The following is a 15,546-nucleotide window of genomic DNA, read 5'->3' on the forward strand; positions in this document are numbered from 1 at the left end:
GTCACTAGGTGTGCCAAGGCTTCCCACACTAGATTTTCCAAAGACTCCCAGTCTTCCCTTATATCAAATATTCTCAGAAGGTGGCTTGAAATATGCCTTACTCAGCTTCCTGAACATGATTTCTCGCTGCTCTGACCAAGGGCAATGATGAACTAATATACATTAGTATATAAAGTACTCTCTAACTAGAACGTGCTGTACTCAATTAGACATTTCCTATACATTTAATCCACTTTACGTTATCTTTTACTGTGCTGCCAATTAAAATCCATCCTTAATTATCTATGTGGCCTAACTTCCACAACATTTTGATCCCCAAAAGGCTCCCCTTTCCCCCTTAGTTCCCTGATATTGGGTAAAGAAATTTTCATACTGGCCTCTTTAAAGTATTAAAGTCAGGATTGGCAAAATTTTAAAGTAGATGTTAGCAATGTAGTAAAAAAATTCCCAGACCTAAAGTCAGGAAGTCCTGGGTTCAAATCGTGCCTCAGACGTTTATGATGTTGTGCAAATATAACCTCTCTAACTTTCAGCCTCCCCATCTGTGCAATGATAGCTGTACTACTCATCTCAAAGGGCCATTCTCAGCCTCCAATCAAGTAATGTAAGGGAAGTGCTTCAAGAACTTTCAATTGCTATACAAATGCCAGTTACTCTTCCTCCTCTTCCTTTTCTTCCTGCTGCTACTATAATCAGTATGAAAGGTACTTTCTTCTAGAAAAGGAGCAAATTGGTGTGCTGGCTCAGAGGAAAAAGCACTCTCTGAAGTCAGAGACTCTGGGTGCAAATCCCATCTCTGATGGTTACTCCCTGCATGATGTTGGGCAAGTCACTTAACTTAATGGTAAAAGCCTACATTCTGAGAAAGCTTTGAGCTTGCAAAGCCCTTTGTGTAGATGATCTCATTTGTTCCACAAGTTTCCTCATCTGTAAAGTGAGAGAGATGGATTCAGGGGGCTTCTGAGATCTCTTGCAGCTCCAGAGCAATGATCTCATGACTGGAAGGTCTCTTGGCTTCTCTTTAATTCTAGATCTGTGATCACTCCTTTTCCTTCAAACCTGATTCAACCCCAAACTCCCTCTAGTCAAAATATCTCTGTCTGGCCTCCCTCGGGACCTCTTCTAAAAGGCTGATGGAATAAGAAAACCTGGGTGAAGGTGGATAACACACAGAAAACTGATACCCATGAAATGTCTAAAGAGAAAAGTCTTCAGCACATTGGGAGGCTTCTCTTTGATGTCAAGGCACAGGTAAGAGTCACCTAGAATGAGAAGGTATAAATGGGCTGCAATTTAGCTTCCTTTAAGTCTTGATCAAAATCCTCTCTTTTATAAGAAGCCTTTCCTGACTCCTTTTAATTCTAGTGCCTTCCTTCTGTTAAATATTTCCTATTTACCCTATCTATAGCTTGTTTACATATGTATGCATATGTGTTTGAATGTTGTTTCCCCATTAGATTGTGAGCTACTTGAAGACACAATGCCTAGCATACAGCAAGCACTTAATAAATGTTTACTGACTGATTAATTTAACCTACTGGAGGATATACCCACATGGATGGGTCCATCTTTTTATCAGAGTAAACTAAGGAGTGAGTGGATGCTTGGAGGTTGTTATTTCTCCCAGGTAACAGCTTCATTTTAACCGTGCCCTCGCAGACGCACAGGAATCAAACCAAAAGACCTTTAGCGGTGGTGATTTCAGGTATCATCAAAAGCCAGTTGGGGAATTACTTGAGAGCAGAAGCTCTATGGGGGCTCATGGAATCACACCATTTTGGCAGTTCTCTAATCCATCTACATATTAGCCTCCTCTAAGGCAAGATTCAAAAGCTTTAATCTGATGGGAAACATTAACTAGATGGTGAGCTTCCAAACCAGACTATGAGAACTATGTGAGATTGTCCCTTCACTGGCTTAGGTATAATATCTGATGATTCTGAGCTGCAAAAATTTCACTGTATTACAATGTGAATTTCCACAGAAAGACTAAGACAGGACAAACAGTGGCAGCCATGATGGGTGCTCCACCATTTCCCTCTCACTCTCTCTCCTGCCTCTGTCCTTCCCTCCCTTTCCTACACACCCACACCTCTATCCTCCCTCCCTCCTTTTCCCTATTTCTCTTCCTTCTCCTCCCCTTTCCCTTCTTCCCTTTTAAAGTCTTTATGCCCAACGGCATCTCCAAGCACAGCAGAGCTAATGAGGATACTGACCCTTTATGACAGCCTTGTTCTCCATTTGGTATTTAGAGAGAAATGTTTATACTCAACATCTAGCTACTGGCTCTTCCAGTTAATGTTTCATTTTGCTTTGAAAATGATTTTCTTAGTGAAGTTTTTGGAAAGCTGTCACCAAATAAATCAAAAAGGAAAATCATATCTTGAGAAGAAAAGGCAATGGCATAAAATAATACAAAAATCATTGTTAGTACCCTGAAAGATCCTTTTTTTCCACTTATAAAATCATTATACTGAAAAGACAACTCCTTGATTAATCGAGCTATCCATAAACATTTATTAAGCTCCTGCTCAATGCAGAACACTGTGGGAGGCTCTGGAACAAAAAGATTTTTAAAAAAAATTCCTACTTCTCAAGGAGTTTGCGTCAAAAGCTTATTTATTTCTCTTTCACATCCATTAAAGTCTTACAGCAAAGCGTCATTGTGATCTAGAGGTGACCTTGGTTTCTTGAAGGCTCTTCCAGGAGAGTACTAGTTCTAGCAGGTTCTGCCAAGCAGGTAAGACTTGGGCAAAGATGCAGTACCTCTGCTGTCTGAGAACAGCCTAGATAAGTGCGAGTAAGGGTCACAGATCACAAAGTACAAGACCAGGGTTTTATGGTTTGATACATCCATGGATGTGATTTATGGAAGTACCCCATTTTACAGGCAAGAAAAGTGGAGCCCCAGAGAACTTAAGTGACTTGTCCAAAGTCACACAGGTACTAAGTGGCAGAGAAAGCCTCTGAACTCAGGCCCTCTGACTCTGAAGCCAATGGTCTTTCTACTGTACCATCATCCCTCCCTTGGTTAAAGATGACTTTTTAGGTGACAGCAACTCTCAAAGATGAAATTAATAAGAGGCTGGGGGGGCAGGGAGCAGCTAGGTGGTGCAGTGGATAAAGCACCAGCCCTGGATTCAAGAGAATCTGAGTTCAAATCCAGTCTCAAACACTTGACACTTACTAGCTGTGTGACCCTGGGCAAGTCACTTAACCCTCATTGCCCCACCACAAAAAAAAAAAAAAAAAAGAGGCTGGGATCTGTATTAGTAAAGGGAGTAACCCACACTGATAAAATTAAAGCTCTTCCCTCTCAATGGAACCTTGAATTGAGCTTCAAACTGCCAAGAAATGGGGACCAACAGACCTAAACACAAATTTGGAAGCAATAAATTCATCACTGACGACTTTAACTGAACATCAGTGACTCAAGAATAAATGCCAAAGATGAATCTGGGAATTTCATCTAAATGAGTTAACTGGTCACAGTCAAATTAAAAACCAGCAAAAAAGGAGTTGTAGCTCAAAAATTAATCATCTCCACAGCTTTATTAGAAAGGTAAAACATACAAGACTTACAATTTAGTCTTCCTGCCTTTCCAGAATGGAGCATTAAATCTAGAGGTTAAATTTATTATTATTTTCTCAGGTATTCTCCTTTCCTCTATGTTATCTTCACTGGGGGGGGGGAGGGGTGGTTTAAAAAAACACACCTGATATTTATTCTTCACTAAATGTATGGATATCAAACATTTCCCTTTAAGTTTCTTAAGGCAGCACTGAGAGAGCCACCCACAACAGCTATTGGCCTCCAGAGGTCAGCAATTATCATGTTGTTTCAGGTTAAACAAGTGAGAAAACAAGATAGGCAAGTGGGAATAATGGGCAATGATTTACCAATGAATGGACTTAGATTTGCTAATGAGACTGTTTCTAATAAAGCTGAGGCCTCTATCTGCAAAACTACCAAAGCAAATGCTGAATTTGCACATAATCTACTGTCTCGAGATATATTTCCGAGTTTCCTTCCTATCAGATGTGTGTTACAACTTTACTGCTAAACTGAGGGCATATCACCTGCTCATCTTCCCCTGAAAGGTAATTCAAAGTTCCATAGTGATGACTATGATTATTAATCAGTGATGCTACCAAGTTCCTTAAGGCAAACCAAGACCAAGTTTCTTTACCTCGGCTGCTATTTACTCTGCTGCTGACACTGGAAAGACATGATTAAATGACTGCAAAAAAAGGTCACTGGGATAGTAGGAAAATGCCCTCCCCCATCCCCTCTTTTTAAGGTCAACAAACTCAAAATACAACACGGGATGTTATATTAGGCTTCGGAAACAAGTAATGCAGGACTGAGTCTCAACAGACAATAATGAGTTGTCACCATCTCAGTTCCTCTTATCCTGTCGAAGTTGAAAGCCTCATATTAAGAAGTGCTCATTGCTGAGAGCCAAACAATGTGGGAGCCTGTTTCGAGGGAACAGGTAAATATCGTCAGGAAACAGTCAAGACTTTTAAAATGAATGCCATGGGGAGGATGGGGGAGGAGGGAAAAACCAAGGAAGCATGACCAGGAGATGTATGAAAATGGTTAGAGTCCATGGGAAAAAAAAAAAGCCTAGACTAAACTTGTCAGTGATGTTACAGTGGGGATTCCTTTCATGTAGGGGTTACACTGGATAGTTACTGGGGTCTCTTCCAACTCTCTAATTCAATGATTCTGTAAACACTAAAGACCACTAGATGTCAGCCTTCTTAAATCACTGTGGATTCTTGAGAGCAGGCAAAGGAAGCCAGGTGGCTCAGGTTTCTCATCCCATATATGGTGTTAATTTAAAATAATCCAAACTTTATCATGGGGGCTAGACACTCATACCTCTAAGGAAAGAAATCCATTTGAATTTCAAAGAGCCAGAGATCAGAAAAGGCACAACACTAATTAATCTGTCAATATCTCAATGAATATTTGAAATTGATCCATATATCTCAATGTCCTGGAAAAGATCACACAAAAACAAAAATACGTAGGAAGTCAACTGCTTATTTGTACAGTTAGGGAAACAGAGTCACAGCTCTGGTCATATCTTCGAGGAAAAGGCAAGAATGGGTACTTTTTCTATGGACTGAGGTAAACATGAGTCATGAAAATATTTCATTTGATTTTTTAAAAAAAATGAAATTGGAAGATGGCACCCTGCCATTAATGGAAATGTAGTAGAACCCTGGTGAGTAGAAGAAATATTTGGGGATTGAGAAGCACCCACAAGACTAAATACATGTTACATCACGGAAGGAAAGGACGACAAAATGAATTTGGGTCTGCTGAATACATTTTTTACATTCTGGCTACTGACCCAAGTAATTGGGTATCTGCTTTAAACTGTTTACATTTGTGGTGATGGATTTGTGCTGAACTCCCCTTCCCCCATTTAGAATCAACAGCACACATCAGTGAGATTGCTGGCTTAGGGTTAATAGTGCAGTCTCTGGACAAAGAACAAGACAAGGGTAACTAACTAACCCTTGCAGAGATTGTACCCTTGACCTTGATGGGCCACCTCTTTCACTAAACAATGAAGCCTATTCAATAATCCTGAACATCACCACCAAGCCCCAAATGGCAATAATATGATAATACCTTGGTTTTACAGCGGTGTCTTTCTTCAGAAGAGCATCCCTGGGAGGTGGGAGGGGCAAATATTACCATCACAGTTTTACAGATGGAGAAAGTGAGGTTCAGATTAGTTAAGCAACTTGCCCAGGGTCACACAGCAAGTCAGGACTAGAAGCTGGAGGTCTCCCGATTCTCAATCCAGTGAAAAATCAATACAAGTAATGTGCTCTCAAAGTCTGAAGCCCCATGCTGCATCAGAAAGGACAATTTCACAGAAACTGTGAAAGAAGATACTAGTTCTCGTAAAACCTGTTAACCATCTTCCTTTTGGGGACGGGGAGTAGGAGGGGTAAAAAAAAACAAAAACCTTCACCACTTGATTAAATGATGTACAATAACAAAGTGCACCAAGGCAGGGTTTGGGCAGAGATTCAACCCTACCACCACCAAATACCAATCAAATGCAAAATGAGACCAGATGTGGAAACGTGAGGGCATCACAAATTATGGTTGGGTTGTCTTTGATACATACGTGCAATTTGTTGAGAAGTACTGCATCTGTTGTACTGTTGGCGCCAGGTTTTGCAGCTTTCCAAAACTGCTTCTGTGCAGAATATCGATTCATAGGACATAGCTTAAAGAGGCAATCTAGAAGGAAAAAGGGGAGCAGGGAAAGAGATTTTGAGAAGGTGGAGAAAATACCATTTACAATAACGTTATAACCACTTTCAACCTCTAAATCTTTACAACATCCTCTCTTTGTGGATAGATTGCAGATGTACTTGAACATTCACAAAACAAATCACCTTTTAAAGAGTAGTCAAGGAATTTGCTGTTTAAAAGGAACCAGTTGAAGAGCTTTTTGATCAAGCCTCTGAAAACTTTAAGTCTTGGAAAAAAAAGGGTATCTTTTGGTTATTCATCCAAAGAAGGTGAAGATCAATTACACTGGACTCCACTAACTTAGGATTTGAGATCCTTTAGACAAGGTCACCTAATTAACCTTCATGTTGCATAAAAAAGGAAAAATCTGCTTAGGAAATTACCAGTATAAATAAGGTTGCAGGGGGGGACTGGTAAAAATACACAAAAACACTTCCAAACATTTTAGCATAATAATCGTATTATCTAGGATTTATATAGTGTTTTTAGATTTGAAAAGTGCTTTTTACACATATTTACTTACTTGATCTTCACAACAACCCTGTGAGGGATTGATAGTCTATCAGCCCTGATATATATGTGTATGTGTATATATATATATATATATATATGGAAACTGAGGCTGAAAGATATAGATATAGATATAGATATATGGAAACTGAGGCTGAAAGAGTTTAACTGACTTACTTGAGAAAGGATTTAAATATACATCATCTTTGTGCCTCTGAGTCTAATATTCTCTCTCCAGCAGCTGAGTGGCATAGTGGAAAGAGCTGACCTGGAGTCAGTAAGAGCCAAATTAAAATCCAGCCTCAGTCACTTATTAGTTGTATGACCCATGGAAAGTGATTTAGCCTCAGTCTGCCTCAGTTACGTCATCTATAAAACAGAGGTGATAATAGAGCTGTTGGGAGGATCAAAGGAGATGATATTTGTAAAGCACATGGCAAACCTTAAAGCACTATATAAACTGCATCTGTTATCATCATACTTTACACCACCTATCTGCCTCAAACCAAACAGATGGAGCACATAAAGTGATTTTAATTATAAATTCTTTTCAATTCATTATTTAAGAGAAGACTGTTAGCCTAGAGCTAATTAATGTATATCTTTAGAGGTAATAAAATCAACTCTTATACTTTATAAATCAGCACAAGGACCTTTGATTTTGTTGGTGTGAGGACTCTCCCTCTCTGGGGAATGCAACCTAACTATAATTTGTAATCTTAGAGAGCTGTCTGGAGTTCCAAAAGGTTTAATGACCTCCTGCATGGTTCAGGACCACACAGATAGCAGGCCTCAGATTGAGATGTCCATTACTCTACAACCAGCATCCTGTCTACTACACAATGATGCATCACAGACATTTCTGGTAGAGTATCTTAATATTCAGAATTTGTCATAATTTAGATCGACTTTTCCCACTGTGAGTTGAAATCAATGAACTTTTGTGGTGTGTGATACATTTACAAAATCCCAACATTCAGTACAGTTTAGAAAAAAAGAACCAAAACAGTGTGTTTTTTAATTCCATCTGCACCACATGGTTTAAAATTTTCTCTCTGGCTACAAGTAATTATAAAAAGTGAAATGAAGGCCACCGAGAAAGTCACTATCAAGAACATACATGATCATTCAGACATTTGAACTTGTCCTGCACACAAATGACACAGTCAGCCCATGAGCTGTATAGAAACAAAGAAAGAGAAGCAAAAGGACTGGAATCCCACTGTGATCTTCCCTTTGTAAACGACAAGGGAGCTATCCCTCATACACAATGGTCATACACTGTTGGTGAACCTATCAGTAACAGCATCATCTTTGTCAGAGATGCACCAGTGCTGATGCCAGTAACACACCTTCCTTTTTTTCACTAGCAGTGAAGAATTTAGACTCATCTCTGCAGCCTTTTTGGCCCAATTCCCCTTGTATCAATACCACACACCAGTCAGGTAGATGGCCAGTGAGAAAAGTAAAGGCTTTGGTCAGAAAATCTAGGGATGTAAGAATAAAGGCTACCAATATAAACTGATTTCTTTTTTTTTTTTAAAGTTAACTGATCCAGGTGGACAGGAATGAATTCTGTGGTTTTCGTTTCCTTAATACTGTCCCCTAACTCATCTGCCTCTAAACTTTTCATCCTACATCTTTATCAGTTAAAAAAGTAAACACATTATTCCCAATATGTATTTATTCACTGATTTGTAAACTGTACAGGCGAATAACTGGATAAAAAATATGTATTACACAAGTTACACAAACATACACATTTTAAAATGGTGAGGAAAAGATTAAGTTATATTTGATCCTGGAGTCAAAAGAAAGCCACTAGAGTTTATTAAGCAGGGAAGTGATGTGGTTAGACCTGTCCCGACCATGCACAAAGAACAATTAGAAGCCTGCTGCAATAGTCCAGGAGAAACAGGCACTAAGAACCTGAACTAGGGTGGAGGCCATATGAGCAAATGGAAGAGAAGTTCTAAGAAGGTATGATAAGATTTGGCAACTGGTATGTGGAAATAAGATGAGGTGAGAGAGAGGGAGGAGTTAAAGAGGAAACTGAGGCAGTTCTGAAGGGGAGCAGGTTTGAAGAGAAAGAGAAAGCTGTAAGATTTGTGATGCATATTGCAAAATATCATCATGTCTGCTCAACTTGTACAACTCAAAAAGAAAAGGGGGGGAGGGCCTGGGGTTCTAACTCATCAGTGACTGCTCTGGAGCCAGAGGCTTCCCTGCCTTAAGCATGAGGTGACCTTCCTTACTCTGTATGACATTGAGGTTGCCAGTCTGAGGGAATGGGAAGTCCTTCAAGGTTCATGCTCCTCATATCTACCACTCAATCAAAATCCTAGCAGTTGCTGTCCACAGAACTTCAGGCCACTCCCCTTCCTTCCTCAATGAGTTCAGTACATGGCTCACAATTCTTCTCAACTCCTGCCCTCACACTAGGGGACTTCAACATGCATACTGATTCTCCCTCAAGCCCCCTAACCATTCAGTTCCTCAATCTATTCACTTCCCACAAGCTACTCCTCCGCACCACCTCAGCTACACACAAAGATGGTCATACCCTTGATCTTGCCATCACCCACAAATGTATCACTTCCGCATTTGCACATTCTGAAATCCCCTTATCTGACCATAGTCTTTTCTACCTCTCCCTTTGCCTTCCCTAACAAAACCCAACTATTTGTCCACACTGTGACCTCAAATCCCTTGACCCTTCAGTGCTCTCCCAGGCAGTATCCCCTGTACTTGCCGCTTTCTTTTCCCCATAAAGACACCTTGGGGAGTCAATTTAATTCTACATTGTCCTCTCTTGAATCCATAGCCCCCTTATCACTTTTCCCATTACACCCAGCCAAGCCTCAGCTTTGTATGACTCCTATCATTTACTACCTCCATTCCTATACAGAGTTGTAGATGTCCCTCAGGGTTCTGTCCGGCACCCTCTTCTCTTCTCCCTCGACACTACTTCGCTTAGCGATTTCATCCACTTCCATATATTTAATTATCATCTCTATGCTAAAGATTCTCAAATCTACCTATCCTGCCCTAACTCCATTACTGATCTCCAATCTCATATCTCCAACTGGATGTCCATTAGACATCTTAATAAACTAAATAAAGCCAAAATAGAACTCATTATCTTCCCCCCTTAAGACCTCCCCACCTCTTAACTTTTCTACTACTGTCAAAGACAACACCATCTTCTCAGTGACTTCAGGCTTACAGCCTCAGTGTTGTCCTCAACTCCTCACCTTACAAACACACACACACACACACACACACACACACACACACACACACACACACAACCTGTTCCCAATATCTATTTGATTTTACCTTTGCAACATTTTTGCCCTCTTCTCATTACCTCACACCTGTCTCAAGCCTTTCCTCCCTCCAGTCCATCCTTCATTCTGCCACTAAAGTGATTTTCCTGAAGTGCAGGTCTGACCAAGTTGCCCCTTTCTCTTTTTCTTTTTCTTCCTTCCTTCCTTCCTTCCTTCCTTCCTTCCTTCCTTCCTTCCTTCCTTCCTTCCTTCCTTCCTTCCTTCCTTCCTTCCTCTCTCTCTCTCTCTCTCTCTCTCTCTCTCTCTCTCTCTCTCTCTGCAGGGCAATGAGGGTTAAGTGACTTGCCCAGGGTCACACAGCTAGTAAGTGTCAAGTGTCTGTGGCCGGATTTGAACTCATGTCCTCCCAAATCCAGGACCGGTGCTTTATCCACTGTACCACCTAGCTGCCCCCCCATGTTGCCCCTTTCTCAAGAAACTCCAGTGGCTCCCTATTACTTCCAGAATGAAATACAAAAACCTCTGTTTGGCATTCAAAGCCATTCATAAACTAGACCTATTCTACCTGTCCACTCTTCTTATACCTTATTCCTTACCACATACTCTTTGATACAGTGATACCAGCCTCCAGGCTCTTCCAGGAACAAGACACTCTATCATTCAGTCCGAGGCATTTTCTTTGGATGTCCCCCATGACTGGGACACTCTCCCCCTCCTCAACTTTGCCTATTGGTTTCTCTAGCTTCCTTCGTAACTGCACCTGTTACAGAGGGTGCCAACAGTGCTTAGGTTATAAATGCTTGAGTCTGGAGTGCCTATTACATAAAGGGAAGGGGAGTGGTTTGTGAACTTGAGTAGAAAAGAGAAGGAGCAGTCTGAGGAACTATTGGACAATATGGTAGATATAAATGTGGTTGTGCTGGAGATGTCTCCCATGACCAGCTATATCAGGGAAAGGGTGGGATGCCACCCAGCCTCTCACCCCTTTTTTTTGCTGATCAAATCCCAACTTGAGGATGAGGATCCCCGAGAAGTCCCCAACTTGGGGACTACTACCCTAACCAACTGAGCTAAATCCATATGGTAGACATCAAGAATATCTCCCAAAAAGTCGGGGTGGCAGGGAGCAAGCAATAAGACATAGTCTAAATGAAACCATTCTGCTAAGGATATTATTTCATAAAAACTGACTGGAGGGGCAGCTAGTGGCGCAATGGATAGAGCACTGGCCTTGGATTCAGGAGGACCTGAGTTCAAATCCAGCCTCAGACACTTGACACTTACTAGCTGTGTGACCCAGGGCAAATCACTTAACCTCAATTGCCTCACAAAAAAACCCAAAACAAACAAACAACAAAAACAAAAAAAAAACCTGACTGGAAACCTGGAATCTCAGAGGTAGAAGAAATAATACAGATCATTTAACTCTCTTCTTTTAGAGATGAATGAATGAGCCTCAGAAAAGTCTGGCTGCATATTCAAAGTCTCACACTTCCTAAGTAGCAGAGCCATGATTAGAATGAGATCATGCTGCCTCAGGGCCCATACAATGTCCTATAGTGGAATGCATGCTGGATTTAAAGGCTGAGGATCTGAATTCAAATCCTTCATGTGTCAATTAAGACCTTCACACCCCTGGACAAAACCCTTCACTCCTTCAGAGACTTATCTTCCTCTTCTGGTAAATGGTAGGGTTGAACCAGATGGCCCCTAAGGCTCCTTCCAGTTTGACATCAGTGATCATTCCATCACATCAAGTCTTTAGGTTAACCCCAAGCAAAAGCATATAAAGAAAAACCAAAACCAAAAAAAAACTCAATTTCTCCTTTAAGAAGGAGACTGTGGGGGGTAACTAGGTGGCACAGTGGATAGAGCACTGGCACTGGATTCAGGAGGACCTGAGTTCAAATACAGCCTCAGACACTTGACACTAGCTGTGTGACCCTGGGCAAGTCACTTAACCATCATTGCCCCACCAAAAAAAAAAAAAGAAAGAAAGAAAGAAAGAAAGAAAGAAAGAAAGAAAGAAAGAAAGAAAGAAAGAAAGAAAGAAAGAAAGAAAGAAAGAAAGAAAAAGAAAAGAAAAAAAAATAAGGAGACAGTGAGTCTAAGGATGCCAAGAAACACAAATGGCATCTGGCTCCAATGAAGCCACTTCTCCGAGTCTCAAATTTCTCATTTGTAAAATGAGGAGGCAGAACCAGACAGGCTGTTCCAAGCTCTAACTGAATGATCCCATGATCCTGTCCATCTCTAAGGTGCTATGGCATCCATCAGTGTACTTTCCTTTATTGCTACTCAAGTGGAAATATAAATATTTTTATCTGCTTGAGAAAACATGAGACATGACTGCTAAACTTTTTCTAGGCCATCAAGTGTTCATGGAGGAGCCAAAAAACAAAAAAAAAGAGCTTACATCTGAATGACAACTTAAGGTTTTCAAAATATATCCCCTGAATTATCTTCTTCCATCCTCCCCCAAACCACAGGAGTGAGAAAAGTAGAGTGAGAATGGTCATGTCCATTTTGGAGCTAGGGATGCCACATCCCAGAGAGGTTAAAGTCAGATCCTTAACTGAGGATCTACAAACCTCCTTCAGAAAGTTCATGAATTTGAATAAGAAAAGAAATACATCTTTCTTTTCACTAACCATTGGTTTCCTTTGCAATCCTTAATATTTTATGCATCCAAAAGCATGATTCTTCCCATGGGCTTCACACACATGGGGTCCATGACACACAAAAGGGTTCAGAACACCTGACATGAGAAAGTGCTTACACACATTTGTTTACAAGTGCTCAGGAAACATCTGTCAACTGGTTAGTTTAGCCTTTGGGTGGTTGTAGAAGTGGGGAGAACATACCGTCTGTACTGGTAAACTACAGAAAACATCAGTGAAACGCGATTAAAATGTTCACATGCGACCCAACACACACAACACCTGTCCTTATATAACAATTAAGCAAGGTGAAATGATATCTTGACTTACAACTTTCAGTAACTTTATAGTTTGAAAAGTGAGTGCAGATTTAAAAAGACAAAACACATCAGTTCCCACCCCTTTCACAATCTATACTCTGAGAATGTTCCTCGAAGCTTAACAGAGTACTGGAGTAGCTTAAGCTACTGCAACCCAAGGTCTATGTAAATATATGAGATGCTAACTTATTTGTAACAGAACCAAATTAGCCGAACTGATTTTGCCCTGTCTCCACAGTTGCTTAGCAACTGACATCAAGGCAAAAATTCAATTAAGGGAATAGTGCTCAACCCAACTTTCAGGAATACTACACAATGACATTTCTTTACTGTCCCTTGTCATCTGGGTGTCCGTGAAGCCCAAAATTAAAGTCTGGACAGGTTACAATATTGTATATGCTATGCAGACATCCAACAGTTAAAAAAAAACACCACCATGGTTTTTAACTTCATATTCTTCTTCAACAGCTGCCACAAAGAAGAGCTTGTTTGATGAGTGTTATTGTAGTCCTTCTGAGAAAGAAAATAAACTAAGCTTTCCAAAAAAACTTGGGAATCTTCTTGAACTCTAGTATATGCCACATCTGAGTAGTATAAAAGCTTTTAACTGAATAGAGGGGTTTTGTTAAGTGTTAATGGAATTATGGGCTAGGAACCAGACAAAATAGCAGGGTAGACAGAGTGGAGATACACACGTTCCAAACTGCTCTTCAGAACTTGGATGGAACAAGACAAGTTGACATGCCAAGTTATCAACACTTACTGAGCATCCAGTGTTTTAAAATAGCTACCAGATGAGGACTTAAGGTATATCTGTGGAAGGGGGAATGAGAACAGAAGAAACATTCTTCGGCACCAACAGCTGACCTGTCCCCCAAGCTACCTGAGCAAACTCTTTCATCTATATGGTATTGGGGGCAAGGGGAGGGAAAGGGGAGGAGTCAAAAGAACAAAGCCAGTTATATCAATGAATGAATGGACCTGGGAAAGAAATAAAAGAGAAAAAAAAGGTGATGCATCCATCCCTCTCTCTCTGAACTTTCACTCCCTCCTGCATGTCAGGTATTATAGAAAACACACCACAACTGCTGGGGAGCGGACGGTCCCAATATAAAAGACACATTGACATGAGGTGGTGAAGTCAAAATGAGATGACCAAGAAGGTCAGCAGGGAAGTACACTTGCCATCTGGCCAGCCTGATTTTCTATGTGGCATCTACCAGAGTTTAGAAAAAAATATTAATTTGAGAGTTTAAAAAATGAAAATATTCTATTGATTTAATTTTTCTTAATTCACTTTTGTAAGGAGACGCTAGTTTTTAGTGGGGGGAAGTATTACATAAGTGTTTAATTGTCACTTTGAAAAAAAAACCTCCCTAGAGACTTTCAGCACATCTGGGGGCAAGCCAAGCATGCCAAAGCAGAGAGGGGTTGGCCAGAATGCACAGTGGGCAGTTGTTTTCACTGCAAGTGAAAAGCATCCATCTTCAGTGACAATTACGTTGCCTTTGGGCCTAATTGCCCATAGGAGCACTTTAAGGCTCAATATAGTCAAGGAATGACAAGCTTTATTTTTATTTTTACTATTTTTTTTTTTGCAGGGCAGTGGGGGCTAAATGACTTGCCCAGGGTCATGCAGCTAGTAAGTGTCAAGTGTCTGAGGCTGGATTTGAACTCAGGTCCTTCTGAATCCAGGGCCAGTGCTTTATCCATTCCATCACCTAGCTGCCCCTAATGACAAGCTTTATTAAGTCATGTTCCAGGTACTGAGGTTGACACTGGAGCTTCAAGGACAAAAAAAAAAAAAAATAAACAGTCCCTGTTCTCAAGGACCTTCCAATCTATCAAGGGAGAAAACATCTACGTATATAATTATATACTGAATGAATACAAGGTAGTTTAGAACAGTCCGTAATGGAAGGAAGGCACTAGCAGGGAAGGGAATTGGGCTCCGCTTCACATAGAAGGTGATGCTTGGATTGTATCTTGAAGACAGTAAAAGAGTCTGAGGTGGAAATGAAGAAGTGAATTCCAGGCATGCCTGAGCGAGGCACAAAGATAGGAGATATTATGCCCTGTGAAAGTAACAAAGAGATGGCCACTTTGGCTGCACAAGTATGGGAAAGGGAGGAATGCTTCATGAAGTTGGCCAAAAAAATTTGGAGACAAGTTGTAAAGAGATTTAAAAGTCAAATAGAGGAATCTGTATTTTAACTTACAAGGAACGACTGGAGTTTATTGAGTAAGAGGGTAATATTTAAAAATCTATACTTAAGGAAAATCCCATTGGTAGAGAATGGCTTGGAGGAGGGAGATATTCAGGTGGACAAATTAGGAGGTTATTGCAAAAGTCCAACTGGGAAATGATAAGATCCTGAAGTAAGGTGGTGGCTGTGTGAGTAGAGAGAAGGGGTTGGATGAGAGAGATTATGTGAAAGCAAAAATGATGAGATTTGATATGAGGTTGATATATAGGG

General features: G+C 40.6%; 1 protein-coding gene across 8 annotated transcripts in view; it reads right to left on the minus strand.

Annotated features, from left to right (window-relative positions):
• ITPR1 (inositol 1,4,5-trisphosphate receptor type 1) overlaps positions 1–15,546 on the minus strand; it is a 395,541-nt gene that overhangs the window by 240,454 nt on the left and 139,541 nt on the right. For all 8 annotated transcript variants that reach the window (XM_043977918.1, XM_043977916.1, XM_043977917.1 and 5 more), the window contains one exon: positions 6,159–6,274. In XM_043977918.1, coding sequence (XP_043833853.1) covers positions 6,159–6,274 — 116 coding nt within the window. The remainder of the gene's footprint in view (positions 1–6,158; positions 6,275–15,546) is intronic.

The sequence above is a fragment of the Dromiciops gliroides genome, chromosome 1 (genome assembly GCF_019393635.1).
Source record: "Dromiciops gliroides isolate mDroGli1 chromosome 1, mDroGli1.pri, whole genome shotgun sequence".
Classification (NCBI taxonomy): domain Eukaryota; kingdom Metazoa; phylum Chordata; class Mammalia; order Microbiotheria; family Microbiotheriidae; genus Dromiciops; species Dromiciops gliroides.